Consider the following 27,576-nt stretch of genomic DNA (forward strand, 5'->3'; position numbering starts at 1 on the left):
TGAGAGAGCGCTAGGCCTCGCGCTCCCTCCGGTCCACGTCCTGGAACTTACCGTTCACGTCCTGGGACCATAGTTCACGTATCCACGTCCTGGAACTATCTGCCTGGAACTCATCTGGTTCCGTGGGTCTTACGTTACCAGGACTCACGAACTCCGAGGGGGGACTCTCCCGGTCCCCCAGAGGCTGTCCATCACCGGATGTGGCCGGAAACTCCTGGCTCATGCCGATGATCAAGATGCAGCTAAGTATGATGACTTCCTGGGACGTACGGCTTCCTGCACCACCTGTGGATGACTTACCAGTGGCTCAGCACTCCACCATTCCTGATGGATCCTTGACTTCCGCTGGGATCCGCCGTTTCATGCCTCTGAGCCTGCCTACCTTTGCCCACTAAATAATCCTGCGGGAAACCAACAACAACCGCGGTATCACCACGGTGGGTAACGTGAATAGCTCTGCTAAAGACGATGTGCTCCTTACCTTACATTACCGGTCTGGACGAATTTCTCAGGAAGTTCTGTGTCTAAGTCATGCTAGTCAACATTCCGACATAAGAGCCGGGCAACAAACCCTCTCCTCATTTAGACTCCGGCTTATTGATCTAAGAAAGTCAGTTTGCAATATACCTTGTAGCCACTCGAATATGACAGATAGAAGAAAGATCAAATGTATCATCTTGAGCCATTAAATTTTCGTCAATCTGTGTCGGGTGAAATACTTGCCACCAGCAACCACAAAACCATGAGTATTCAGGTTCGCTAAAAATATAAGCCCCAACAATTTCACTGATATTGTTTACCTGGTCTGAAATATTCTGCGTCAATAAATCTCCCATAAATTACGACCGAGAGCCGACGGACCGTCCTATCCGCCGCCAGCTCTGTCCCGCGACTAGTGATGCAAACAGTACGCCCGGACTGCCCATGATAAACGTCATTTGATGGCTATGCTCGATAATATCACGACATTACGACGACCTAGTGACATTATGATGACCCAACGTCATAATGTCATGCCATAAACTACATCTTTTTAGGCGCAATTTCAAAAAAATTAATGCCAAATTCAAAACGTTCACGCGCATTTCGAACGAACACTTTTTGAATTTGGCCTTTAACTTTTTGAAATTGCGCCTAAAAAGGTAAAGAAGGCCAATCGCCAATAAACCAACCAAGATGAACTGACTGGTTAGTTATTGCTTAGCTGCAACTTACTGTGCTTTTCGACAATTGGGTTTTACTCGCGCTATTGGGTTGCCTATATGCACGACTCTTTTACCTATCTCAGAAAAAAATCTAGAATAAAAGTGAATAGTTTTATTCATAAGTATCATTTGGGTAAAAGCTACCGATAAAAATAAAGATTGCACGGTGTCTGAATTATGTAACATTAAAAGGTTAATAAAAGCCAACTATCAACTGTGCAATATTGGGCTCAATCAATATGCATGCATCAATATTCCTATAGCGATCCACGCATATGCCCAATCGCCGCTGCCCGTCGCCGCCGGCGCCCGAAGGCGCGCAGCCAACGATACCGACGCTGGGACGACGAGCACAGGTGGCGCTGTGGTAGCACGATCGATGGCTGACGTCACCGTCCGCCGGCGCGGCCTGCGCCAGAGGCGGTATTTATATAGTTGGTGCCGAGCGCGACGGGCTGCCAGAACCGCCGAGGGGCACGTGAACACCCGGGTGTCGACGAACAGGTGAGGTGACCGTGAAACACGTGCTGGGGGTGACCTGACCTGACTTGACCTGGCCAGAGCTTGGAGTGGCATCAAATGTGATGTGATTGTTGTTTCCGGCTTTGATTGAACGTTTTTCATGTGAGCTAATATTTATAGTGTCGTAAGTATAGCAGCGCAAGTGTTTGTCGCCTTGTTCGTCATCTGTTCATAAACGCCTGCCATGGGATATGAAAAGAAAATGGAATCAACGAGCTAGGTATAGGGAGGAGGAATGAAAACTATTTTCGGTAATGCCGATAACAATCGACATTCCTCATTTCTTATCACGTTACGCTGCACGTGAAGTGTGAAGAGGCGGTGAGGCCGTCGGCAGCCATTCACATGAGGACGTCTCCGGTGCCTGACCCACGCGGGGTCCAACGTCCAAGTGTCCGGTCAGGCACCGCTCGAAACGTTACGGGAGCATTCAGCAGAGTGGGAATGGTCGGTGTCGCTGAACTGTGCGACGGGACGCGTATGTATCTACGTCAGAGTGGTTCCAATGTGAATGGCAATCTACACATGCAACAGGTTGCATCACGTGCGCTACAGAAGCACAAAAATCTCACGTTCTCAAATTATAACATTACATTTTTGGCTGTAGCTTAGAAAATTTGACAAAATAGCCTTCAGCGCTACAGTTCTCTTCCGTCGGTGGTCGCTAAGTAGCTTCTCAGTAATGGGTGTCACGCCCTCATACCGGCCCCTGTGCCCGGCTGGACGGCGTGCGACCGGCCGGGACGCTCATGTTTCATGCTAAGGTCGGTTAACGCGGTGACGCCCGCTGCTGAGTAAACACCGAGGAGGCAGCCAGCGTCACCGAGCCAGAGGATCGGGCTGACTCAGTCCGCGTGCAACAGGGGGCTTCTCAGTGACAGCTGAGACACTGGGCGACGCTCAACGACAGGAGATGTCAAAGCATAGCCCCGCTGCCCGGTCTTACCGTTCCAATGCAACATGTGTGCTGCTGCGCGGTGCCTGTATCAGTTGCAATGAATTACATTACGGAAACGTTATCAAGTTTCAGATTTCTTGCAAGATTATCAGCTCATATTGCTGGCTAGATTACCAAAACTCTCGCTTAGTTCGTAGCTACAATTCAATAAGCGCTAATTGCATGGAGCGACGCATCGCTCAAACCACAGACCTATCAGTTGTGGCAGACAGTCAGCTTGGAACAAACCCTCAATAGTGCAGATATCATCCATATGGCGTGAGAAGCTGTTCGCTTGGCGCGGGAGGTCGCGTCTTCGGGTTAAGGAAGACGACATCGACCATTTATTTGTATCTTTTTTCAGCTGCCTTTTCACAGTGGAATTATTAATTGCTATTTCATAGCCGATCTGTCATAGACGACTAGGGCCTAGGGCCAAGCGTAAGTTTCCTTAGGAAGAGTTACACGCGATTACAACCCATAACGTCTTGAAAGTCAATCGAAACTCACACCCTTTGGCCAATTTTTTCAAAGCAAAGTCCTCGATTCTAGCCAAAATCCGTTCAAAATTAAACGCCTTCTCATCCAATGTTTTCTAAGTGTAATGCAGTTTTTACCGCGAATCAGCATTTGAACACATGTTGCTTGTTGTTAGGTACTGGAGTGGATGACTAACTATTGTCTCAGCACCCACTGGAGCGGCCGTCTTTCACCATTACTCTGACGAAGGCCCTGACAGCCTGACAGCCAGCTCAGGAAATGAGAACAAATGGAGAGGGTCCGGGCGATCGTCAGTAGCACCAGTCATGTCGGTGCTGTCAGTATTACACTCGACTACACACCCACGGCATCCGACTGACTCTGCCCGACCTGAGCTGTCCGAAGGCCTATGATTGCAGTTTGCATCCTTTGCAAGGGCAAACGTGTATTATTGTCAGAAGCGACGCAACTGAGAGTTCAGAGCGGGGGTTGAAGAGGTCGTTTGCGGCTAGTTCATCCAATTCCGGTCGTCACATTGAAGCAGATCGGTTTACGATGCACTTCCGTAGCGGCCGAACCGCGAACTAAGCTGTGATGTAATTGGCCTTCCTAGCGCTAGCCTAGTCAAGTGTCGGCAGCCCAGACGAGCTGTGCACGGCGGACAACGTGTGCCAACTCAACGTGATTTGAACGTTGTTTTTCAGTATACATACATCGAATAATTCGGCGATGATGGACCTTTACAACAATAGGTACTAGCGAGATATAATCAAATTCTAAGACTAAGATGAATATTGAATAAGTAACCGAAGTTCATAAACGTCATAGCTGACCCACCCTGAACATCTCTTCGGTTGTATTATAAGGGGCAAATTCAAACTGGCGGAAAAATTGGTGTAAAAAGACTGTACATCCTGCTACAACCGTCAAAAAGAAAAGAGAAAGAGGGACAAAAAAATAGAGGCAGAGAGGCAGAGGAAGAGAGAGAGAGAGACAGAGAGAGAGAGAGAGAGAGAGAGAGAGAGAGAGAGAGAGAGAGAGAGAGAGAGAGAGAGAGAGAGAGAGAGAAAGAGAGAGAGAGAGAGAGAGAGAGAGAGAGAGAGAGAGAGAGAGAGAGAGAGAGAGAGAGAGAGAGAGAGAGAGAGAGAGAGAGAGAGAGAGAGAGAGAGAGAGAGAGAAGCACCATTAAAGGGACTATCCCACCTTCTAAAATGTTGTTAAAACCAGTTAAATTGTGCCCGACTTTATAGATTGGATGACCAGGAACACGGTTCTGGCATTTATTTTTCATTAAACATCTTAGGCTCCCCATATTCCAAACACAAACATTCAGATATGTGACGTCATAGCCCAAAATTACCTCCTTCCCCAGGCCACATTACTGTCATAAAGCTGATTCTTTTTACTCTGTAGGCACCACAACAAAGTTCAGACCAAGTTTTAAGCGATTTTTCAACGAACAAACCCATTTAAATCAGAATGACTAAACGAGGTGACGTCACACTAACGGTCGCTCCATGTTGAAGATAGGGCCTTGTGCAAGGCCCATTTTCAAATGAAGGGAACGAATTTCTTCAACACCAAGAGGCCGCGGGGGTTGCAACCTAGATAGATAGTGGTTTCTGAACCTCGCCGCAAACTTGGCTATCTCAATTCAAACCCCATGTTAAAGGTGGGATAGTCCCTTTAAAGGGACCCTCCCACCTTAACATTAGATTTGAGTTGAGATAGCCAAATTGGTGGCCATGGCCTGAAAATACCGGTTTGGGCACTCACAACATCGAAAAATACTTTAATTCGGAGATATCGAATTTCAAACTTGCAGTTTTCGGATTCTACGGGGCTAATGCATTGGTATGCCCCCTTAGAATTTGTGACGTCAGCGGAGATCTAACGATTTTAAATCTTTTACTAAAACGTTTGGTAGCACGCGGTGGTATATGCTGCTTTGCGCGCAACAAATGCCGCACTTTCAAATAAAGTCGCTAGGAACAGCGGAGATCCCAAAAAGTAAAGAAAAATAAAAGTCTAATATCTTGAAAACCGGTGAATATTTTTCGATGAAATTTGGTAGATATTCGTTTTTGCTCTTTCTGAACCGAGCGACATCACTTTCATGCCAATTCATTAACTTTTTTGAAGGTGGGAGGGTCCCTTTAACAGTTGCATCAAACAGGTCGACATGATTGTCCTATTGAAGGACATTGCACCGATTCAATTTTAATCTGCGGTGAGCTTTGATTAGACTGATCGGGAATCCTGTATAGAGTGAAGCTGCATCTATATATATATATATATATATATATATATATATATATATATATATATATATATATATATATATATATATATATATATATATATATATATTATATAGCTGCACTTTATATGGCCTTGAGCTGCATGCTTTCCGTCTATCAGTCTTTTTTTTAGAAATTATTCCTACGTATCACGTGCTACAGACCAAAACTACCTTCTTTGTAAGTCCTCTAAGCTATGCAGCATAGTGTTTTGCCAGCTTACAACCATCTCGCTTGCACTTTTATGATGTTGTTGCTGTCGCTATCCGCATATTCCATCTTCAATTTTTATTCCAATCATCCTCATATTTCGTTTATTTTTTACCACATGCTTTTCTTATCACTAAACTACGTAGTGGGGCACTCGAATAGATATTCACGCATGCAATGCATTTTAAATCTTTAAAAAGATTACTGGCTTCCCACTAAAACTCCCTCACTTATCTCGAGCCGTCTACGTTGTTCCAGAGTTTCGGCCACCAGCTACACTGCAGAAGCAAGAAGAGGGCAGCTGCCGGTCCTGATCGTGCTGACCTTGACCTCCTGACCGCGCTGACCTTGACCTCACCATGACCTCGGCGGCGGGATCAGAGCCCGTGCCGGTCTTCATGCCCACGGTGGAAACCAATGAATCTCTGACCGCGGACAGTGCCCTGCTAAAGCGGAACTACGAGTGCAAAATCTACAAGCGCCGCTGGCCGATCCTGGCTCTGTTTGTTCTCTACTCCACTTCCAACGCCTTCCAGTGGATCCAGTACAGCATCATCAACAACATCATCGTACGCTACTACAATGTGACGGCGTTCTCCGTCGACTGGACGTCCATGATATACATGGTGCTCTACATACCGCTCATCTTCCCAGCTGCCTGGATTCTGGACAAAAAGGTGAGGAAGACATCATACGTTGGTGCAAAATTGTCCCTGAGTGAAACTGTTGAAGTAAGGGTTTTTGTTTCTAATTATCACCGGAGAGCAATGTAGGCACTCCTTGTGCAGTAGAGCATTTTCACTTTTTTACTTGCACATTGACGATCTCCAATGAAACCCACAACCATTTGTAAGACCATTGTTTGAATAAAACAGGGGCGGATCCAGGAAAACTCCAAGGGGAGGGTCATGAATCGAAGTGGTGCCCCTACCTATACCCAAAATTAAAAACTCAACGGATTTCGTCCACTTCATTTTGGTGGTGCCCCCATTTTCAGTTTTTTATTTTTATTTTTTATTTTTAGTCAGTATCTTACCTCTTAGCCACAACCACATTTACCAATTGTAAGCAAGTATATATGAATGTGCTATGTGTATATATGTTGTGGACGCTGAGTAATGAGTACTTACCAGGAACGTTATCAGGTAAGCAAATCGTTGTCAGTCCGACGAACTTGACCCTGGTGTCTAAAGGGTCTGTCCTTGACACTTCAGGCTTGTCAGGGGCACCAAAGTCCTTCCAGGGACACCACAAACCTGTCAGGGGCACCTACGGCCTTGTAGGGGCGCCACAGGCCCGCCAGGGGCACCACAGGCCTGCCAGGAAGCAGGGGCACCACAGGTCTGTGAGGGGCACCAGCGACCTAGCAGGGGCACCAGTCAACACAGGTCTGCCAGGGGCGCCACAGACCTGCCAGGGGCACCACAGACCTGCCAGGGGCACCAGAGGCCTGCCAGGGGCACCACCGGCCTCGCAGGGGCACCTTGGGCCTGTCAGGGGCACGACGGGCCTGCCGAGGGGCACTTCAGACTTTTCAGGGGCACCAGTCCTCTCCGGGCGCAGGGGCACCAGAGGCCTGCCAGGGGCACCAGCGGCCTAGCAAGGGCACCAGAGGCCTGCCAGGGGCACCAGCGGCCTAGCAAGGGCACCAGAGGCCTGCCAGGGGCACCACAGGCCTAACAAGGGCACCACGGGCCTGTCAGGGGCACCTCAGGCTTGTCAGGGCCCAGGGACACCACAGTCCTTCCAAGGGCACCGCAAGCCTGTCAGGGGCACCAGAGGCCTGCCAGGGGCACCACAGGCCTAGCAAGGGCACCTCTGGCCTGTCAGGGGCACCTCAGGCTTGTCAGGGCCCAGGGGCACCACAGTCCTTCCAGGGGCATTACAAGCCTGTCAGGGGCACCAGAGGCCTAGCAAGGGCACCACAGGCCTGCCATGGACACCACAGGCCTGCCAGGGGCACCACCGGCCTTGCAGGGGCGCCTCAGGCCTGTCAGGGGCACCACGTGCCTGCCGGGGACACTTCAGGCTTGTCAGTGGCGTTACAGTCCTGTCAGGGCCCAGGGGCACGAGGCCCGTGGTGTCCCTGCTAGGCCTGTGGTGCCCCTGGCGGTCCTGTGGTGCCCCTGTCAGGACTGTGATACCCCTGATAGGCCGGTGGTGCCCCTGGAAGGTCTTTGGGCCCCCGGGCCTCAAGGGGGGGGGGCCATGACCCATGTGACCCCCCCCCTTGGATCCGCCCCTGGAATAAAATAACTTTTCCCATTTCGCTTCTCTTTTACCTCTACTAAAACGCTCTTTTCTTTATTTATCAAAACTTTTCTTGCGTGAGTTCTTCAGCCTCTTGCTTGCACAGTATCGCTGGCGTGACCATTTTCCGATGCCAAGCGGTGGCACCACCAGTAAGACGGCCACCTCCATGCCGCCAGGGCCTGCGGTGGGCGGTGCTGCTCGGCTCGTTCGGTACCATGGTCGGCTCCTGGGTCAAAGTGGGCAGTCTGGCGCCCGACCCGGACCGCTTCCTCGTCACGTTCGCCGGACAGACGATCACGGCCGCCTCGCAGATCTTTATCCTGGGCATCCCGCCGAAACTGGCGGCGGTGTGGTTTGGCCCCAACCAGGTCTCCTCGGCCTGCGCCATCGGAGTTTTTGGCAATCAGGTGAGTGGAGAGCGGTTTTGTGTGGCTAAGCCAGCAATTTCCGACCGTGAAATAACGCCATTGATAGTGAAATAGTGGATTTAGACGGCCTTTCTTTTGTATAAATATTTCAAGACAGCTCGTCCAGTAAAGCACTTGCCAGCTGCTTATTCACGTACAATATTGAAATAATTGATAATACGTATCTATTACGAATCATACCACCCAACTGAGCCGTGCCTTTATGTCTCGGTCACAGCTGGGCTGCGCTCTGGGCTTCCTGATCCCTCCGTGGATTGTGCGGAACTCGATTAACCTGGCAGACAACACCCGCGACCTCTCCATCATGTTCTACGGCCAGGCGGCCATCACCACGATTCTCTTCATCACAATCGTCTTCGGTAAGCTGGGGTCTTGTATTTTTTTTTTTCTTTACAGCTGACATTTCGGGGCTTCAATGAATTATCAGTGCCCCCGGGTCTTTGATATTGATAGTTAACTACATTTTCTGCTGTCGATGAAGCGACTCAAGAAACATTTTCTGTCAACGATAAAGTGACTCAAAGAAAAGCGCTTCAGGCTCCCTGGAGGCTCAGTCAAATCAAATGAAATAATAAATAATTGGTCTACTTGTGACATATATTTTCGAATCATGTTCTTATATTACAGTTTTATGAAATAGATCCAGCACTTCTTGAGCAGTAACCTCGAAATGTAAATAGATATCTATGCAAGGTTGAACATTCATACTTTGAGCCATATTTGTAACGCCCTTACGTGTATCTTCCGTAGGTGCAGTAACGTAGTCCTGCCGTAAGTGTTTCACTCCGCGCGCACAATTTCCGCATTTCGTTCTGAACGTTTAGTGTATGTGTGTGACACGCATTTCCCAGCTGGGACTTATAACGGTAAGTGTATCAGCACAAATGGGATGTTCCTTTTTCAGAGCACCTATTGTTGGCACCGCACATTACCTATTTCCTTAGAAACTGCACAGCAGCAGCACCATTTTCACGAATAAGTGCATTTTTGTTTGGCATTTAGCTGCAGTACCTGCACATTGCACATTTTTAATTATATGCACCATTTCCACTGTTCTCACCATCTTCTGTCTTTATTTGAATTAGAGTAAGCTGTCCATCCCTGTCAAAATGTCAGTGCCGTTTCACATGTGTATTATTTATCGTCTCTTGTTATCTACTTCTAGGATTTTATACACTTTCTATCAGCAGTTAAATGTTGAAAGAGGTACAACTCATTTTTTAGCCTATATGGACTGACTGAAGAAGACGTTTTCAATTTACCATGACTGGACTTGTCGACAATACCTTGTGTTTCATGAGTCGGGGGCGAAATACGTCAATTACCGCTTTGGCGCGGAAATACTGGAGATGTCCCACGAATCTATGCCGCGGATCAGCCCGCTGTTGATGGTCTCTATCAACTGCACCTATAGGTCAAAAGTGGTCTATATCTCCGTATAAAAAGAGCATTTTCAAGAACAACAGCAACGAGTCAATGCTTTTAAAATGTCGTCTTACATTTTCATGGTCCAAGCCAGACTGCACCTCTCCGCTAAATCAGCTCAGTGCCAATGGATCGGACGTATACCCTCGTCCATCTCCTGCCCCCAGTGACCTGTCATCGGCACCCCGCCGACCTGTCCCGCGACAGAGCGGCTCCTGAGTGTGTATCACACCCGGCAGGGTCATAACTCTTCGGCGACAAGCGTGTTGAAAGCGCGGTTCATACGCGGTTCTATACACACACGGCAGGCAGGGACAGTGTGACATATTGCCGGTCAAAGATGAGCGATGAAGCTCTAAGACGGCAGGCGTGTCAAGAGTGGATCGCGCTAAGTGACCGCGCCGTGTAACGGTCAGTGTAGTCACTCGCCATAAAGTAATTGCAAAATAGCAAGCGTATGTGGTCTTACGAGACACCCTGTTGGTCAGGCAATCTGCATCAATTTTAGTGAGGTGTGTGTGATGCGCCAGTGATATTAATCGGCTAGACACGTTTTGCGCATACAGAAAAAAAAGGTTTCCGCCGATATGAAAAAAAATATTGGTCGTTTATCACGCATCAGTGATTATTTAAATTGGTCAAGACCCGTAAGCGTATTAACGTTCGGAAAACTGGAGTGATTAACGTATTTTTACAGATTACCGTATCATGTTTTCTGCGAAATAGGTGTTACATTTTTTTAAGGTTCAATGACAATGCCCAAAAGGAACATATTGAACTACGTCCATTCATTGTTCGCTACAACGGATGTAGTGTCTGTCCAACCCATTATCGTTCCGTTATTCAGACATCTCTAACAACATTACCCCGCCGTGCCTGCGCTGACACCACATCTGTCATCAACTACCACCGTCCTGCCCCGCTGTCCTGTCCCTTTCCTTCCCGTTACTGCAGCTCTCCTGGGGTGACGGTAGCGGGCGGACCGGGCCGGACCGGCACAGGTCCAGCCAAAGTGCAAAGGGTGCCGGTCATAGGGACCGACTGAGACTGGTCATGGCTGGACGATGAGCCTTGCAGTGGTGAGACGATGGCATTGAGAGCATCGGTGACTGTGCCGACGCGACGTACGGCAGGTTGATCGGTTTCGGACGGAAGGGCAGGGGATGGGAGGAGGTGGCGCCGGCGACAGTTCGGATATGGCTTCTCAGGGTCCCTGGTGTGTACGATCACGAATGCTCACTTATCGCCAGTCAAAGGGACGCCGGCACTAGCAGAATCAGTATCCGTGTCATGCATTGGCGCCTGTTTGTAAACTATGTGAGCATTACCCTAACGTGTAAAGACCTTCCAAGGCCTGTCATCTCACCACATGCCTAGGCAGCGTCGTAACTTCCTCCCAACACGCGGCAGTTTTCCAAGACAAGCCCCCGCTGCCTCCGTCCCCGGCGCAGGCGGCACTGCGCGAGGCTGAAGAGGAACACTACCTGAGGAGCATCGTCCGGCTGCTGAAGAACCGTCACTACGTCCTGCTGCTCGTTACCTACGGCATGAACGTCGGCGTGTTCTACGCACTGTCGACGCTGTTGAACCAGGTGGTCCTCATCTATTACCCGGTGAGTGCCGTTCGAAGAGGGGGGGGGGGGGTCCATGGTGTTAGTGTTCATCACATAGTGTTTATCAACGCCCTTGTTCCTAGACGAACCAACTGTTTGATTGACCACCGTTGCGTTACTCCTCCGTCTTCCGCCCAACACGAGGCACATGGACTTCAGCAAGTCAAGCGACTTTGCTACGAAGGAGTTGAGTTCACGTTTCCCCGTCTGACCGACATAGATCTTTCCATGTCTATAGTGTCATCCCTCACGCTAAGGCACGCGAAGCGAAACAGCACTTTTTGTGCAATTGACCCGTGCATTTGTGTAATAAATCGAGCCTTTATTTGATTTACCATGTAAAGGCCAAATTGCCACGATGATGAGTAAATAATATAAAACAGTAAGCAGCATTCAGTTAATATTTTCCTGTTCCCACGAACAAAAGTCCTTTCTACGAAACATCAGAACATGCCTGCCGTCAGTGATCACGCCGTACTTTGCACGGGGTGCCTCTGGGCATTGCACTGCCATTAACAAAGCGGACAGGCCACTTCTCGACCATATTGTTTGCGTTCACCGTAGGCATAAACATCCTCATGTTTATTTTGGCAACGTTGTTTCGTAACCATTTGGTGACACATTGCCTTTCTTTGCAGCCTAGCGTTAAACAGGGGCTTTATAGAGAATGATGTTGAATGTCACGCGATTGGACAAAAAGCAGTAGCTAATGCCTTTCATGGTTGTTGTTTATCTTGATGTAATTGTTTGTCTTACACTTTACAGACCACGTGACGCTGATTTGTGTCGTTTTCAGTCGGCAGAGAAGGACGCTGGCAGGATAGGTCTGGTGATTGTGCTGGCCGGCATGCTGGGGTCGGTCGTCTGCGGAATTATACTGGACAAAACGCATCGCTTCAAGTGAGTACGCTCCCTCACGGTATAAAACCAAAGACATGCAAGATACTTTCGCTACTAAGGTCGTTTATGCATCGAGGGCCAATTTATAGGAATTGGGATGTCAGTACCACACAAGCCCTTTCTCCTGGGTTCTTTTTCTCCACTTCGCCTTTTAAATTGAGCCCCTCATTTCCTCTCCGAACCTCCAATATAAGTTGTTTGTGACTTTTGCTCGACATCTGTGTGGACGCCGCACTAAACCGAGCTTTATCCCAAAGGTTGTTTTTCCCGTTCTTCCGGCCTGGCCCAGTGGAGGACCGGATTTCCTTCGGAAGCAGCCTCCGACATTGGCGCAGATTTACTGCTCAGATATAAGACCGTCCTTGAGCAATCCAAGCTAGAAGAGTACGAATGGTAGGACTGACTATTTTTACGATGCGCACTCCTTCAATGTGGTCAACATTTACCGTCCTTTAGGAAATCAACAGAGCTTCATAAAGAGCGGAGGAAATGCGGGCCGATAACACACGGTCGGGTAATGAGGGCTCTTATCGGCACTTCTCGCAGTGGTCTGGATGTTATTGCGTCGACATCGACCACAGAGAGCACTTGCCACGCCATTGTTTTTCCTCTCGGCCCATTTACCCGGTATATCTCTCTCGTCGCGTCCGCTCGTGTTTTCGTTGCCGACCATCAGTGTCCTAATAAGCCCGTATCTGGCGGCTCTGGCACCCGTTCCTCCCGCGGGACTCTGACCTCCGACCGTTGCCGACCTGTAGGGGCACCACGCTGGCCGTCTACGTGCTCAGCGTGGGCGGCATGATCGCCTACACGTTCACCCTACCGGTGGGCTACATCAGCGTGGTGTACGTCACCGCCGGCCTCCTGGGCTTCTTCATGACCGGCTACCTGCCAGTCGGGTTCGAGTTCGCGGCGGAGATTACCTACCCCGAGTCGGAGGGCACCTCGTCCGGTCTGCTGAACGCCTCCGCACAGTTCTTCGGCATCATCTTCACCATCGCCGACGGGAAGCTGCTCAAGGCGTAAGACGCTGTTGTGATTTGAAGGGGATCGCTTTTCACTTTTGGTATCAAACGTGCTACTTTGCGTTGAGCATGAGCTGGCATACCATCAGATGGAAAATTGTTTGCTGAAGTTTTAAAAGAAGCACATTTCTCAAATCATCTATGGAGTGTGTCCGCTTCATCATCTTTGCAGCTCAAAACCAGTTTCGGACACCTCCCGCTCCCGACCCCATCATCTGACCCCAGCGTGACCCCTTTCCCGGCAGCCACGGAGACCGGGCGGCGAATCTGGCTCTGGCAGGGATGCTCCTGCTTGGTTCAGTGATGACTGCCATGATCAAGTCGGATCTCCGTCGCCAGAGGGCACATCAGGAGCACATGAGCCATCCAGCAGCTGAGAAAACCCAGCCGAACGGGAACTAGCCGCCGCACGGGCCGTTTGGAGTTGTTGTTAAAGCGAGAACTGTCTGTGGATATATTGATATTGTTCGTTGACCGTAATTATCGCGGTTATATGGAAAAGTGATCGCTTGTGGCCTGTTGGTAGTCATGCCTTCATTGTTTGGCATTAAGCCAATGTGCAAGCCGTTTCATTGTGGAAGTTTTCATTTATGATAGGTATACTTGAATCCTCCTGGCCATATATAACAGGTCATTTTACTGTTAAACGTTATGGGATTCATCTAACTGACAAGAGAATATTACAAGCACAGCTTATCTCTTGAGTCATTGAAGAAATCAACCCAAATTATTTGATCAATTATTCCATAAAAGTAAATGCCGATACAGGCAGCGCATTGTCAACCAGACCTGTCTTCCAACGAGGACCAGTTTTCAGTGAGCAGCTCCTGGCTCTGCAGCCTTGCCTCTCGTATTTCGCCAGCCACATATAGTGCTGGTGAAGGAATACTGCTCATTATCGTGTACGGACTGCGCGACTTCCACGGAAACGTCCGTGCTATACGCTCATCATCAATGTGAAGGCGGGTGCCTTCTTCCAGGCAAGCACGGCAGCCATTCATTACAGGCTCAGGCTGGTTGCTGGTATACATCTCGCATGTCTTCATAGGATGATATAAATCGTGGCTTCGGTTCTGAATTGGCGTAGATATGGTTGTCTATTACGAATGCCTCATGGACGGGTGTTCACTTATTCGAACTCGTGTCTCCAAACCGGGAGGTACTATTTTCTTCGATGCTCACTCAGCATAAGGGTGGAATGCGAACTCGAAAATGTGATACGGTTCTCCACATGTCTTGCTTTGTTCGGAATACGCGCAGCCAATGGCGTTCATACTCAGCATTCAGCATATGTCTGTCATCCACTTGCGGTGAAATGGTGGCGCGTTTTTCTGAATAGATTAAAACCAAGAGAGAGACGAGCTTAAAGTGGCATACCTTATTACTGGCAGGTATATTGCATATGTGTACCTAGTAACTTATAATGATGCATAACTCAAACTGGCAACATGTTCCGGACGAGCGTTGTATTAGTTTTTGAGTGTCAATTTCAAGTGCACTTCTGAGTCATCATGGCACTGGTGGTTAACAAATGTTACCAGTTTCCAGTGCTCACCGGATGAGAATTATGCTATTGAAGTACCATGATGTGGCAAAGTGTCGTCGCAGATGTTATCGCCCATCAGGAATTGATAGTGAAATACATATTATCCCGTTCAATATGTTGTTCATTGAAGAGAAATACTAGTGAAACAATAGGAAGTTGTAAAATTATGCACTTCATTACTTTAATGCGTGGTGGAAGGTATTTTTTTTGGGGGGGGGGGGAACGATGCTTTAACATTACATAAAATTGCAATCTGCACCATGTATTAGTACCGGTTCACAGGAAACTTCATGACTTAGTGTGGGCTGTAAAATGAGGCGAGCATGACCAGCCAATCACACTTATGTGTTGTCTACCTACTTATATTGAAAACAATATTAGGTATATATAAAAAGTCACGGAAACGCCCTTTTTGATTTATTCATCTGCCCTTTCAAAACCCCCATTAATGACAGTACATTTTCAGTGATTATACATCCAACACTTCATATAGTTGCTTCGACCGTAAAACACGGTCAACACTTTTTTATTTGTTGGAACATTGGAGGCTCCTATATGCCAGTTTATACTAACACAAAAGGAAGATGCCTTTTCAGGAAAGCTCATGTGAAGCTCGTGCTGCATTTTATTCAGCATCTCATTTGACGTTGAATGCAGTTTTTGCGATAGGGTATTTATCGAAAAGAGAAACTATTTGCGAATTTTAAAGATTGGTATCAACTTCAGCTAAATTTGGCGTAGCTTATTTCTTTTTCTAAGTCTTCGGTGAAGTTCAAGTTTTGTAGGCTAGGTAGTAAAGGCTTATTTGCGTGGTTATAAAAATCCAAAATGCCGAGACGACGAAACCGTTCTCCCAGAGTTCGGCCAGCACCCGACCCAGCTGGAGATGCAGTCGTCGATGACGTGGCGAACCAGGGTGCTCCGCCATGTGACTGTGAGGACTGCATGCAGGCTGGAATAGTCGAGGAACCACTAAAACAGTCAACGCAGAAGAATAAAAGCTGGGTAAGTGTGCGTCCTGCACTTTCTTTTTTAAATGCCTCTGCAGTTTGCACCCTACCTCGGCTGTTGTCTTTTTCTTTACTCATTTATTGAAGAAACATGCTTGCATAGTCAATTAAAGTATATCACTTTGCATATGATAATTTTGACCAAATTATGACATTGAATCGGTCACATTGTGACACATAACGATAGTATGTGGCGCACTCCTCAATGTTACATGTCAACCTCGCATAAAGCGAACCTAACGCTATGCTTTATCCCGTCTTCAGATATCCAGCCGGCAGTGGCCGTTCATGGGTGACGACTCGGATAACCAGGAGTACCGCGGACCGTCGCTGATGACCAAGGTCTGGCAGGGCCTCTCTCAGCTGCAGTACGGCCTGGCGCAGCATCCGATCCTGACCGCAATGGCCGCCATCCTCTTCGTCAGGCTCATGCTTCACGTCTCTGGCTTCAACCTTTGCGTGCTGAAAATACCGTGAATGCAAACAACACTGTTGCTTCTGACTATAGTGTCTGAACTCCAACATCGTGGCGTGTAATGAAACAAGTTCTTTTGTCTGTCATTGTCTTGGGAAAGTCAATTTTTAGTAAAATTTTGATTTAATAAATCATTTATCGATGTCGTGTCTTTTCTTTCTGGACAAGCATACTTTAGATTGCAGGATCAACTCACAATAAGCGTGAGAAAATGCGAGAGAATGATAAACAATGAATACAGTGTTCAACTTGTTACATCTCGGCCACTAGATGGCAGCGGTAGCGAACGCCTGCTACGTATGCTGTACCGCATTACACGGCGCCTGAACATTCTCCACGAAGGCAACGAACGCGAGAGTGACGCCACCAGCAACTTGCAGATAAATGTTCGTTAACGGGCTAGCGCTGGACAGCTGCGAAACGGTCCTCCGAATAGCCGCGCCACCGCCCGGGGCGGCCCCGTCGGCGGCGCGGCCCTCTCGGCCGGGACTGGAAGGGACGGGCGACGCACTGGAGTGCGTGGGCGCGCGGCGCGCGCAGCGGAGGTGCGTTCCCGCGCTGAGAGGAGCGTTCGTCGGGTTCGATTTTTTTCTTTTTTCAGCTCGTCGACCGTCCCTCTCACATTGCGTAAGGAATGGAGGAATGGACATAACGTGAGAGGGACGGCCGGCCGATCATCAGCCAATGTAACGTTCGAGCAGAGTCTGTGCGGCGCTATAGTTAACGGAAGATAACGTTGTTATCAAAGCTGAACTCAAAATGATAAAATGACAGCTGGGCAAAAAGGACTATAAATATGGAATCCCGGTCTCGCTTTAAAGCCTTGAACTTGATCGCATGTGAACGGTGATATTCTATTAGGAACAAATGGGATACAGAAATAAACACCCAATGATGGTTTCGCAAGAAGCTTCAAACTGCAACTTCTCGTATCGCCGCCCTTTTTGATAAATCAATCCGCGTCCTGCTGGGGGGGGGGGGGGGGAGGACGGAGGTATGGGAGAAAATTGAAATGCAATTATGATGAATGTCGTTCTAAAAACTCTAAAACATCAGTTTATATCTAAGCATAACACACTAAATAGGAAAATTGCACCCGTGACCTCTCTTTGTGCCCCTAAGGTCACCTCAGGTCATGGAATCTCCCCAACAATTTTTTGAAAGTAACTTTTGATAGGGACATGCTAGAGCGGTGAAAACACGTCAGATGTGTTCACCTCAACGATACGGATCGATTGATATGCAACATGACCTTTTCTGATCAGGTCATGACCTTGACCTGAGGTCAAATTTTCAAAATGACCTTTCAAGGTCAAATTATAGTTCATTCGACGCGTCCCGACGAGAGAAACGTAATACTGGCAAAAGAATGGCTGTGAATATCTAAAGTCATAAGTTATTAGATAAACAATAGTAAAAACGGACAGTTTTAGAGTTTTTGCCCACTGAAGCTAAACCGTTGACCTGAAGTCAAATCTAAGGCCATGTTAGCAAAATATCGCTGAAAGACCTATCGAATGCGCTTTTTGGTCCCCGAGTTATGTGCCGAGTTTTCGAAAATTGTTGAAATATGCAAGACTTGACCATTGATGAGTTCTGGCGACCTGACCTTTGACCTGACCTAAAAATGACCGAAGTGTTTCCTGCATTATATTTGACGTTTTTTTCGAATGCCGCTTACCGTGTGTCGCTAAGTGGCCCAGACCGAGTTAGACGGGGAGGGGGCGACCCCCCCCCCCAGCACGACACGGAAAAGTTAGACCACCAGCACGGCGCGGGTTAATAAGGGCAACAATCTAAACGTATATTTTGGAATGTTGAAGTCGGTGACCTAAGGTCAGGTCAATTTTGTGACGTCTCCATGTCAATGGGAGAAAATTGGAATGCATCACTTTTGGAGGAACGTCATACAGAACACTCTCTAACATTTGGTTACAGGTAAATATAAGATATTGAATCAAATGATTGCACTCGTGACCCCTCCTAATGTCCCTGAGGTCATCTCAGGCCACGAAAGTTATCCAACATTTTTCGCCAATAGCTTTTGATAGACGCACGCTAGAGCGATGAAAACACCTTTAATGAGTTCAGCTCGACGATATCGGATCGACTGGTATGCATCACGACCTTTCCGCTCAGGTCATGAACTTGATCTTAGGTCAAATATTCAAGTTGACCTTTCAAGCTCAAATTTTAGTTCATTCGACGCGTCTCGACGAGAGGAACACGATGCCCGTAAAATTAGGCTCATGCAAGGTTCGAGTGAAAGGTTTTTGAGAAAAACGTTTCCTTACACATCTATTTTTGGCAGTTTTGCCCTCTGCACTTGCAGGCTAAGCCGTTCACCTTCATTCAAACATGAGAAGATTGACAAGAAAGCGCGCCGCGCCCCGTAGGGGGTGAGGGGTGGGGGCGAAACGACCCCCTGTCCTTTTCCGTCGATATCTCCTAAACGGCTGCAGATATCGCCGCCAAACTTTCAGGACCCCTCTGGGCATCAATTTTACACATTGTGACCAAAAACGTCTCCAGAGGCTATGATAGGTTTGCCGCAAATGACGTCAGAATGACGTCATGTTCTACCATTTTCGACCGAAAAAAGAGCTTCGCGATAAGCGCTGTCAGGCCTACAGCTTTGAAGATAGAGAAAAATGATCGAGACATAAAAGGTGTAGAATTGACAGGGCTACAAAAACTGCCATCTCGAATTTTTGAAGTTTTTGAATTTTGAGCCCGAAAAATCAAAAAAGTTTTTTATATATTAGCCAAAAAATCCAAAAAGTTTTTTGAGTTTTGAAAAACGGAATATACATATATGATATTACCTGCCGTCTTCTATCCACATACCAAATTTCAGATCGATATCTCTTTTTTACCAAGTTATAGCGAAAAAACTTCATAAATGACGTCAAATTTTCAAACTCAATTTCGGGCAATTCTAGACCACGTAGGGCCAAACAAAGACCACCATTAGACTCCCCGTGACGAGCTGCATCGAATCGATACCCATTTTATGCAAAAATATCAACTTTGAAATTTGACCTAATTTGACCTGACCTTCACCTGAACTTCACCAGAACGTGACCTAGGCTGGCCCCAAAAGCTGCCTTACCCACATAATCGCATTTGTCATGTAAAATGGACCATTAACATGTATCACACGACATTTTCATATTGTGACCCCCTTTGTGACCTGACCTGGTATCAGTTACCTCAGATAGCAAAGAATGTGTTTGGCGAACAATGTACCATCGATGGTTTCAATAACTTACCAATTTACTCGATTTCACAACACATTTCTTGAAATGCCTGTGAACGGTGAAAATCCGACCTTTGACCTGACATGTGACGTCATCGGTTTGACCTAGGTCAATGAAATTTGGGCAAAAGGTAGTTCCCTGATGGAACTATCGAACGCCGTTTGAATTTTGGAAATCGGCCGATAAATTTCCGAGATCTTAGGGGGGGGGGGCGAAACGCCCCCCCCCCTACGGGTGGTAGGGTCCACCGACAGCCCTACGGGGCGCGGGTTAAAAGGGCTATCAAATGCGCCTTACTGCGGTGCTGCAGCTCTATTCATTTCGAGTTATGCGCCGGTTAGTCGAAAATTGTCTGAATAAGCGAAATTTAAAGGGACCCTCCCTCCTTCAAAAAAGTTAATGAATTGGCATGAAAGTGATGTCGCTCGGTTCAGAAAGAGCAAAAACGAATATCTACCAAATTTCATCGAAAAATATTCACCGGTTTTCAAGCTATTAGACTTTTACTCTTGTTTACTTTTTGGGATCTCCGCTGTTCCTAGCGACTTTATTTGAAAGTGCGGCATTTGTTGCGCGCAAAGCAGCATATACCACCGCATGCTACAAAACGTTTTAGTCAAACATTTAACGGACGTTCGAAAGCCTGATCACGTCATCAGATTCCCGTAATGGTTAAGAGATAGGGACCACGCTGGTCCCACCCTGCAAGTAAAGGGAAGAAATTTCTTGAACACCATAAAGCTGCGGGGGTTGCGACCAGGATAAATGGTGGTTTCTGAGCCTGGCCGCAAACTTGGCTATCTCAACTCAAAACTAATGTTAAGGTGGGAGGGTCCCTTTAACCCTCGCCCGCACATGCCATTTTCCCATCCTAGAACGCACATGGGGGGGGGGGGGGGGGTTGCCACCCCCCCCCGCGCCATTTCGTTCCTGTTGGAGATAGAGCTTAGCAGTAAAGACCAAAAAGATTCTTTGGGAAGAGACGAATCCAATGATACCCAGTTTTACCTTCTCAGGTCAGTCATTGACCTTCCAGGTCAGGTCAAACTAAAAAATGTTGCTGTTTTGGGTCACCGTTGGATATCAAGTGCGCTGCTTATCAAATACCGATGACGATGCTGTTTTCTGGTGCCAAGCCAGCTAGAACCTCTTTGTCACACTATCCGACCAGAATTTTGCTGCTGAGGTCATTTCAGGTCAAGTTAGGTCAAGGTCAATTATATGTGTTTGTATGTCTGTGTGTGTCTGTGTGTATACTGATGTGTGCACCGATTGTTTTTGGGTCCATATCACATGAAATCATGATCTGAGAAGCTTTTACCAAAAATGCAGTCAAAAAACTTCACAAAAAGTAAATTCAGCTTGCCTAAAACGCAATTATCTTAGATGACCTAGGTTGACCTTGACCCTGACCTTGACCCCTGTACCTACATCGTCGAACAACATGTTCCATGATAGGTGGGAGGTAAGACTGGCAAAAAAGGCCGAAATCAGGGTGTCAAAAGCTCACAAGGCCCATGGCAAACGCAAGATGTTGAGAATTGGCCATTTGGGTCATGACATGACCTGAAAAACAAGGTCATATCTCCGAAACGAAAAATCACAGAAACTTGAAATTTTCAGTGGACATCAAGAAAGGATAGACGAGCAGCTATACGAAAAATCAGCCTTCTAGCTCTAAAAATGTGGAGTGCAGAGCAGAAAGACTGCCTGGGGGGGGTGTGGCAACCACCCCCCATGTGCGGGCGAGGGTTAACCTTCGATGACTTCTCGTGCCCTGACCTTTAAAGGGACTATCCCACCTTCTAAAATGTTGTTAAAACCAGTTAAATTGTGCCCGACTTTATAGATTGGATGACCAGGAACACGGTTCTGGCATTTATTTTTCATTAAACATCTTAGGCTTCCCATATTCCAAACACAAACTTTCAAATATGTGACGTCACAGCCCAAAACGAGGTGACGTCACACTAACGGTCGCTCCTGTTGAAGATAGGGCCTTGCGCATGGCCCATTTTCAAATGAAGGGAACGAATTTCATCAACACCAAGAGGCCGCGGGGGTTGCAACCTAGATAGATAGTGTTTTCTGAACCTCGCCGCAAACTTGGCTATCTCAACTCAAACCCCATGTTAAAGGTGGGATAGTCCCTTTAACCTCACCTAAAAATGACCTTCGTAATTTCTCGTTTCTTTTGACGTACCGTAAACCGGGGTGAGTTGATATGGATTTTGAGGTTTTTCTAGATTTCTTTAAAAGCCACATTCATTTACGGAATTCTTTTTGTGCCAGTTTCATGACACATACCTTGGGGAGGCAATCAGCAAAAATGAATAAAAAATGTAGTTATATTAAGCCCCTTTTTTAAAACGCCAAAGTTCATATCAACTCACCCCTTGGGGGTGGTGAGTTGATATGGTTTTGGATTTTTCAAAATTTCTCGGCTAAAGAAGCTCAGAGGTGAGTTGGTAAAATGCCAGTGTTTAAAAAAAGGATGAGAGAACACATCCTGAAAGAAACCATCAGAAAAATGGTAGTAGTTTGGCAGCAGACCTCATATTCATGAAAATGCAATCATGTCCAACACAGCGCTATCAAAATGGCTTGATTTTAGCAGCATCATTTTTTCGCTTTATGATACTTAGTTTTACTTAGAACATTCTGAACTTGGCTAGTCACGTGTCCTCAAGCCAACGGCATCAAAACTGGCAATATATTTTGGAATTATAAGTGTATTTTCTTGTAATAAAAACACATTGTCAGTTGCGGGTCAAGGTTGATATGCCTCTGACAGAGATAATGCATTGAAATGAAAGAATACTGATACTTCTGAGCTTTTGTTGACTGGTAGTCAACAAAATATTAATGGAGTGAAGTGAAGCGAATCTAATTCGGACTGTATTCTATCAGGTGAAATAAGCGACATAAAACAGAATTCGGCATCAAAAGCCAAAATTAACCCTCGCACTTATAGGCGGGCGAACGGACCACCTCGGCTTTTCGCACATAACTCGCGCAAAAAGCGGCCGATCGCGACGAAACTTTCAGTACCTCTCGAGTTTATCAATTTACACATGTTCTAAAAATTTCATGACCCTGACTCAAATGGTTTTTGACTTGTGACCTGATTCTCGAGACCATGCTTGGCCGGAATCGCGATTTGGCGTAGTCGGCTCACATTATCCGCGCATTTCCAGTCTTTTTGTGATTGTAACGTCGAAACATGTAAATGATGTTGGTCCCATGCAGTATTGTGGGTGTCAACTGTCAAGGTCACATGAAGGTCAGGTCAGGTCATTGACCTTTGGTGACCTCGGTTCACTTTTTGGAGTTTTACATGTTTCTAGGGTAGTTTTTTTTCGGGCCGATTTCGAATTTAACATGCATTTGATCATTTACGAAGTAGTTTTAGTGCCTTCGTAACATGTTACGACACCGTCAGTGGTAGTTGACACTTGACACTCCCTATGGATAGCCGGCAGGACACCTACTGGTTGACCTGACCTGACCTGACCTGGCCTAAATGTACGAAGACATCTGTGATCAAAACTAACATGACATTCGTGATCAGCAACCGCCAAAAAATAATAACCTCGCTTTACGAACTTCAAATAACTCGAACTACCTGGGATCAACAGTAAATTGATGGTAGTTTCTTTCCCAGTGCATGTTGTTCCATGAATATCCACCGTCTTTGCTGTAGGGTGGGGACTTTTCCTTAGTTTCAAAATCAGAAGAAAAAAAGGACTTCGAAAAAAGTAATGTGTTAAGAAGGCACTGCACCACATGCAGGCCTTTCTCAGCTATATGCATCACTTATTGGTTGCCTCACTTCACAGAAAAATAAAACTGAAAATTGGTTTACAAATGGATGAGCAGCACACATTTTAACATTTTTGGAGCAATTTATATCAACTCACCACCCCATATCAACTCACCCCGGTTTACGGTATAGTACTTTCGAACGCCGCCTGCCCCGCCTGGCTACTGGTTACGTGACCCAGAAGCCGTGCTAGAAGGGGGGAGGGGGTCAAACACCCCCCAGCAGGACATGAAAATCCGGGAGACCGGGGGCCTCAGTGGGGCGAGGGTTAAGCAAAATTTGATATAATATAATTAGTGTGGTCCCGGGAGCTAACGATGTCCTGCAAGTTTCATCTTCTTGCGAGCTTATTAATTTGTGTCAGTTGTACTTCTAGCAAACAACCAGTTATTCCAACTATAGCTCTTTATTTCAACTTCACCACTCATCAACAACCATTCGGCGATAATAATATAATGCCTCGGAGGTCGCCAGTTACAGAGGCGAACCGAATAACACACGGCGCAAACGAATATACCTGATGCGCCGTTTGATATAAAGTATCACACGCGCCGGCGCAGAACACCCCCAAGCCGAGATCCCTACCGAAGCCTCGTACTAGCGCCGGCCTCGGACACCGCAACTCCGCCGGTGTACGGCGAGAGGGACAAACATTGCACGAGATAACTGGTGACGCGGCGGCGCGTCCGGCGCAAGGCACTGGCGCAGCTGCTGCCATCTATCGGCATAAATATCACCTACACGGGCCGCACAGAACATAATATACAGCGGCGAGCAGCGCGGAATGCGTACAACAACTAGCGGAAACCCCAGTTTACCGATACACAGCGAGGCGAATACAATGAACGGAAACACGGATAAGCACTCCGGCGGAGCCCCCGAGGTACGAATTCCAGCCGCGATCCACGGCACCAGTAGCGCCGGCCACGGACTCACAACTCAGAAGCGACTGTCTCATCCTCACAGCCGTGTGGGAGTGTTCTGTAGGCGGCCACTGCACTGCCGCACATTGCCATCCGAGCCACTGCCTGATCCTGCGCGACCACAGACTGGCTAGGGCGCTCCGGCCGCGGCAAAAGGCGACTCAGAGCAGTCGTGGGCGGCCTTCACAGTCACTTTCAGTAATTACGATGGAGGGCTGCCAATGATTCACTGTCGATCAGGCAACAGCCGATAGTGCAGACAGCGCGACTAGCCATAATTATGATTATACTTAACTATCATGCGTTGTCGACTACCCAACGATTCATATAACCAATAAACAAGACAAAATATCGCAGTCTTCAGTCAAGGTTCTGACTCGATAAGCAAACGATACAGTTTCTGGTGAATGCCCCTACCATAAACGTATGTACACACTGAGGCAAGGGAAAATGCAACCGTGAAAGTCTAGAGCTTGTCTTCAAGACATTGTGCGACTAGAGTTTCGTGCGGGAGACTGTGGCAAGGCCTCAAAGAGCAACCCACTGCCACCAGCTCTTAGAGGGCCCGACCATGGCAAGTCTGACAGACAGGCCCTAAGCCTGCGTGTGATAGTCGGGAACCAGATAAGTCACCCCCGGCTTGGTCCAGACACAAAGTTCCCAGCGCAACAGTCCCCAGTCCGGACCAAAACTCTGCAGCTCAATAGATGTTCCAGCCATAGAGCTCACAATTATATGGAGGCGTCCGGAAGGGCTTCAGATTATCACACACACGCACACGCGCACAACGCGACCTTCCCTGTGAGAAGTCATTAGCTTTGACCCGGTCATGAGCGACTCCTCACAACGGGGCCGTCAAGTTCAGGTAAGGTCACCTCCGGTTATCACTCAGTAGTCATGAGGTCACCTCAGGTCTCACCCAAGGTCACACAATACCGGCTCAGGTAAGGCCATCTCAGGTCATCACTAACAAGTCCTGAAGTCTCCTAGGTCTCACCCGAGAAACGCCGGCTCAGTAGTCGTGCAGAAGGGAGATGGCCTTGGCGGCCTGTGATCGTACGTGCCAATCAGAGTCCTGGAGCAGCTTCTTCAGGCCCGAGCAGACCGGCTGTACTTTCACGTTGGAGCGATGCTCAGCCGGCAGGTTACACAACAGGAACGCTGCGGGGATGTGCAGTATGTGTTAGAGCGAATGGGCAGACGGAAGGTCCAAGGACGAGACGCACAGACAGCAGAGCAAGAAACTGGGGGAATGGCAGCACGGATCGGAACGCCGCGGCCCGCGGGGAAAGAGGCACATGTTATAAGGCAGAGACGAAAGATGATCAGTACTGACCAATGGTTGCAATTAGAGATGTCAATCGGATACCAACTTTTTGGTATACCGATACCAAACCGATACCAACTCGGTATTTGGTATTTCAATCCTAATGTGTTTGGTATTTTGTTGGTATTATAAACCCTTTCTTATGTATAAGAGGCTAAGAAATTGGTAAAAAGTTGGCATTTCCCTTATCTTTCAAAGTTGGTTCGGTTTCGGTATTTCCCCACGGTTTTGGTTGGTATTTGGTTTGGTATCGGTATTCCGATTTTCTGTAATTGACATCACTAGTTGCAATCAACACTCGACATAAGCCTTACAGTATCACGAGATATGTTTTACTCAGTAAAAACGCTGCCATGAAGGCAGGAACTCTGGACACTTTTAAAAAGGCAATGAACTTAACGTGATGTCTCAGGTGGACTGAAGGTTAAAAGTCAGCACGACACCGAGACCATCAAGTTTGGCAAGACTTTGTTTGGCAGAATCATATGAAAGAGCGCTTTGTCAAATTCTCCTATATCATCCCTTTCATCTCTGGTGAGCCTCTGATTCAATCTCTAAGTTTTCGAGCCTATTCATTCCTTTCCTCTTCGACATATCTCCCTTCCCGAGCCTTACCGACGAGCAGTGCGGCAGTTCCTTTTAGCTCCGTCCATCCGGAGCGGAAATGGGCCAGCAGACTCATGATGTACATGTGCAGCTTCGGCTCCAGCTCCTCCACCTGAGGAGACGTAGACGGGTAGGGTTAGATGTAATGACGGAACAGCAGAGTGCTCAAGATGGACAAACTGGGTTCGCACTTCGCACGTATAATCGAGTCCGTAGGAAACGACCTCGATAACTCGGAAAACTACAAAGAGTAGGAGTCCTGAACATGATACCAGACAATTACAAGTGATAATATCTCTGACTCGAAAACATTGCCAGATCATTGAGAAGATGAGCAGTCGAAATATCACCGATCCACCGCCCACCGCGGTTGGTGTAATAATCTATGATAAGTTTCCACCGGTCAAGTCTCGGTCCCCTCAGCCAGACACCATCCGTTCGTTCCGTCGCGGGTCTTCACTACATTCCTCACCATTCCTCACATACATTCCACGCGGCGGCGGCGTGCTCGAGCGCCCCGCGGACGTAGCCGTTGGCCACCGTCCTCAGGGCATCCTCGTCCAGGCCCCAGCTGCGTCCGCCGAGGCGGCGCAGGTGAGCCAGCCGGGGGCGAACTCGTTTCCGGAGACGACGACAGTGGGCACCGAACTGGAGGCGGCGGTCGAGCTCTATGCCGAGGAGGACTAGGGTGTCTTTCGCCTGCACCGTCTTTCCTGCCACCTTGATGGTGCCTCGGACGGCGTCTCGGGCGTTCTGGGAGAGCACCAGTAGTTGGGTTTTCTCCCCGGCGACCAGCATCTTGTTGTGGTGAGCCCACGCGACGAGGGCGTCTGCCGCTGTCTGCGCTCGACCTCTCGCCACCTCAATGGTGTTGCCCGAGCATAGAACTGCCGTGTCGTCGGCGTATATGTAGGGGGAGGTGCCCGGCGCTCGGAGGGCCTCGGCCAGGTCTGCCGCCCACAACAGGAACAAGTAGGGCGACAGAACACTGCCCTGGGGCAGCCCGGCGCGGAACATCCTCGACTTGGAGAGGGCTCCTTGAACTTCGACCCTCGCTCTTCTGTCGCGTAACCATCCCCATACCCACCGGACAAGGCAGAGGGGGAGGCCGCTCTCGAGGAGTTTCAGACGCAGTAACTTGTGGTCTACGACGTCATACGCTCTACTGAAGTCGAAGGCTGTCAGGAGGAATTTCTGTGCTGACTCTCCGTCCTGGCGTTTTGACCGTTTGTCTCTCTTTGGCTTCTGCCATCCGTCTTGCACGTCTTGCACAAGTCTCCCGATACTGTCCTCCGCCGATCTTCCTGC

The 27,576-nt window shown here is 47.9% G+C and overlaps 3 protein-coding genes across 10 annotated transcripts in view; 2 read left to right on the forward strand and 1 right to left on the reverse strand.

The window, feature by feature from the left end:
- Positions 1-1,579: 1,579 nt before the first annotated feature.
- On the forward strand, positions 1,580-14,959 carry LOC122369799 (feline leukemia virus subgroup C receptor-related protein 1-like). 2 transcript variants are annotated; one of them, XM_043344806.1, is made up of 8 exons: positions 1,580-1,709; positions 5,913-6,331; positions 8,084-8,314; positions 8,553-8,694; positions 11,171-11,373; positions 12,170-12,273; positions 13,032-13,295; positions 13,544-14,959. In XM_043344806.1, the coding sequence occupies exons 2-8, from the start codon at positions 6,014-6,016 to the stop codon at positions 13,698-13,700; spliced, it is 1,419 nt and encodes a 472-aa protein (XP_043200741.1). In that variant the 5' UTR covers positions 1,580-1,709; positions 5,913-6,013; the 3' UTR covers positions 13,701-14,959. The 2 variants fall into 2 exon arrangements, with proteins under 2 accessions (XP_043200741.1, XP_043200742.1); XM_043344807.1 differs by having other exon boundaries at positions 1,691-1,709; positions 6,191-6,331; positions 13,544-14,957.
- A 470-nt stretch (positions 14,960-15,429) lies between these two features.
- Positions 15,430-16,473, forward strand: LOC122369801. The gene is made up of 2 exons (XM_043344808.1): positions 15,430-15,849; positions 16,119-16,473. The coding sequence occupies exons 1-2, from the start codon at positions 15,673-15,675 to the stop codon at positions 16,329-16,331; spliced, it is 390 nt and encodes a 129-aa protein (XP_043200743.1). The 5' UTR covers positions 15,430-15,672; the 3' UTR covers positions 16,332-16,473.
- A 7,326-nt stretch (positions 16,474-23,799) lies between these two features.
- Positions 23,800-27,576, reverse strand: part of LOC122369802 (maestro heat-like repeat-containing protein family member 1) — a 48,977-nt gene continuing 45,200 nt past the window's right edge. For all 7 annotated transcript variants that reach the window (XM_043344814.1, XM_043344810.1, XM_043344812.1 and 4 more), the window contains 2 exons: positions 26,278-26,380; positions 23,800-25,496 (listed from right to left, as the gene is read on the reverse strand). In XM_043344814.1, coding sequence (XP_043200749.1) covers positions 25,348-25,496; positions 26,278-26,380 — 252 coding nt within the window. In that variant the 3' untranslated portion in view covers positions 23,800-25,347. The remainder of the gene's footprint in view (positions 25,497-26,277; positions 26,381-27,576) is intronic.

The sequence above is a fragment of the Amphibalanus amphitrite genome, unplaced genomic scaffold (assembly GCF_019059575.1).
Source record: "Amphibalanus amphitrite isolate SeventyFive unplaced genomic scaffold, NRLGWU_Aamphi_draft 001074F_arrow, whole genome shotgun sequence".
Classification (NCBI taxonomy): domain Eukaryota; kingdom Metazoa; phylum Arthropoda; class Thecostraca; order Balanomorpha; family Balanidae; genus Amphibalanus; species Amphibalanus amphitrite.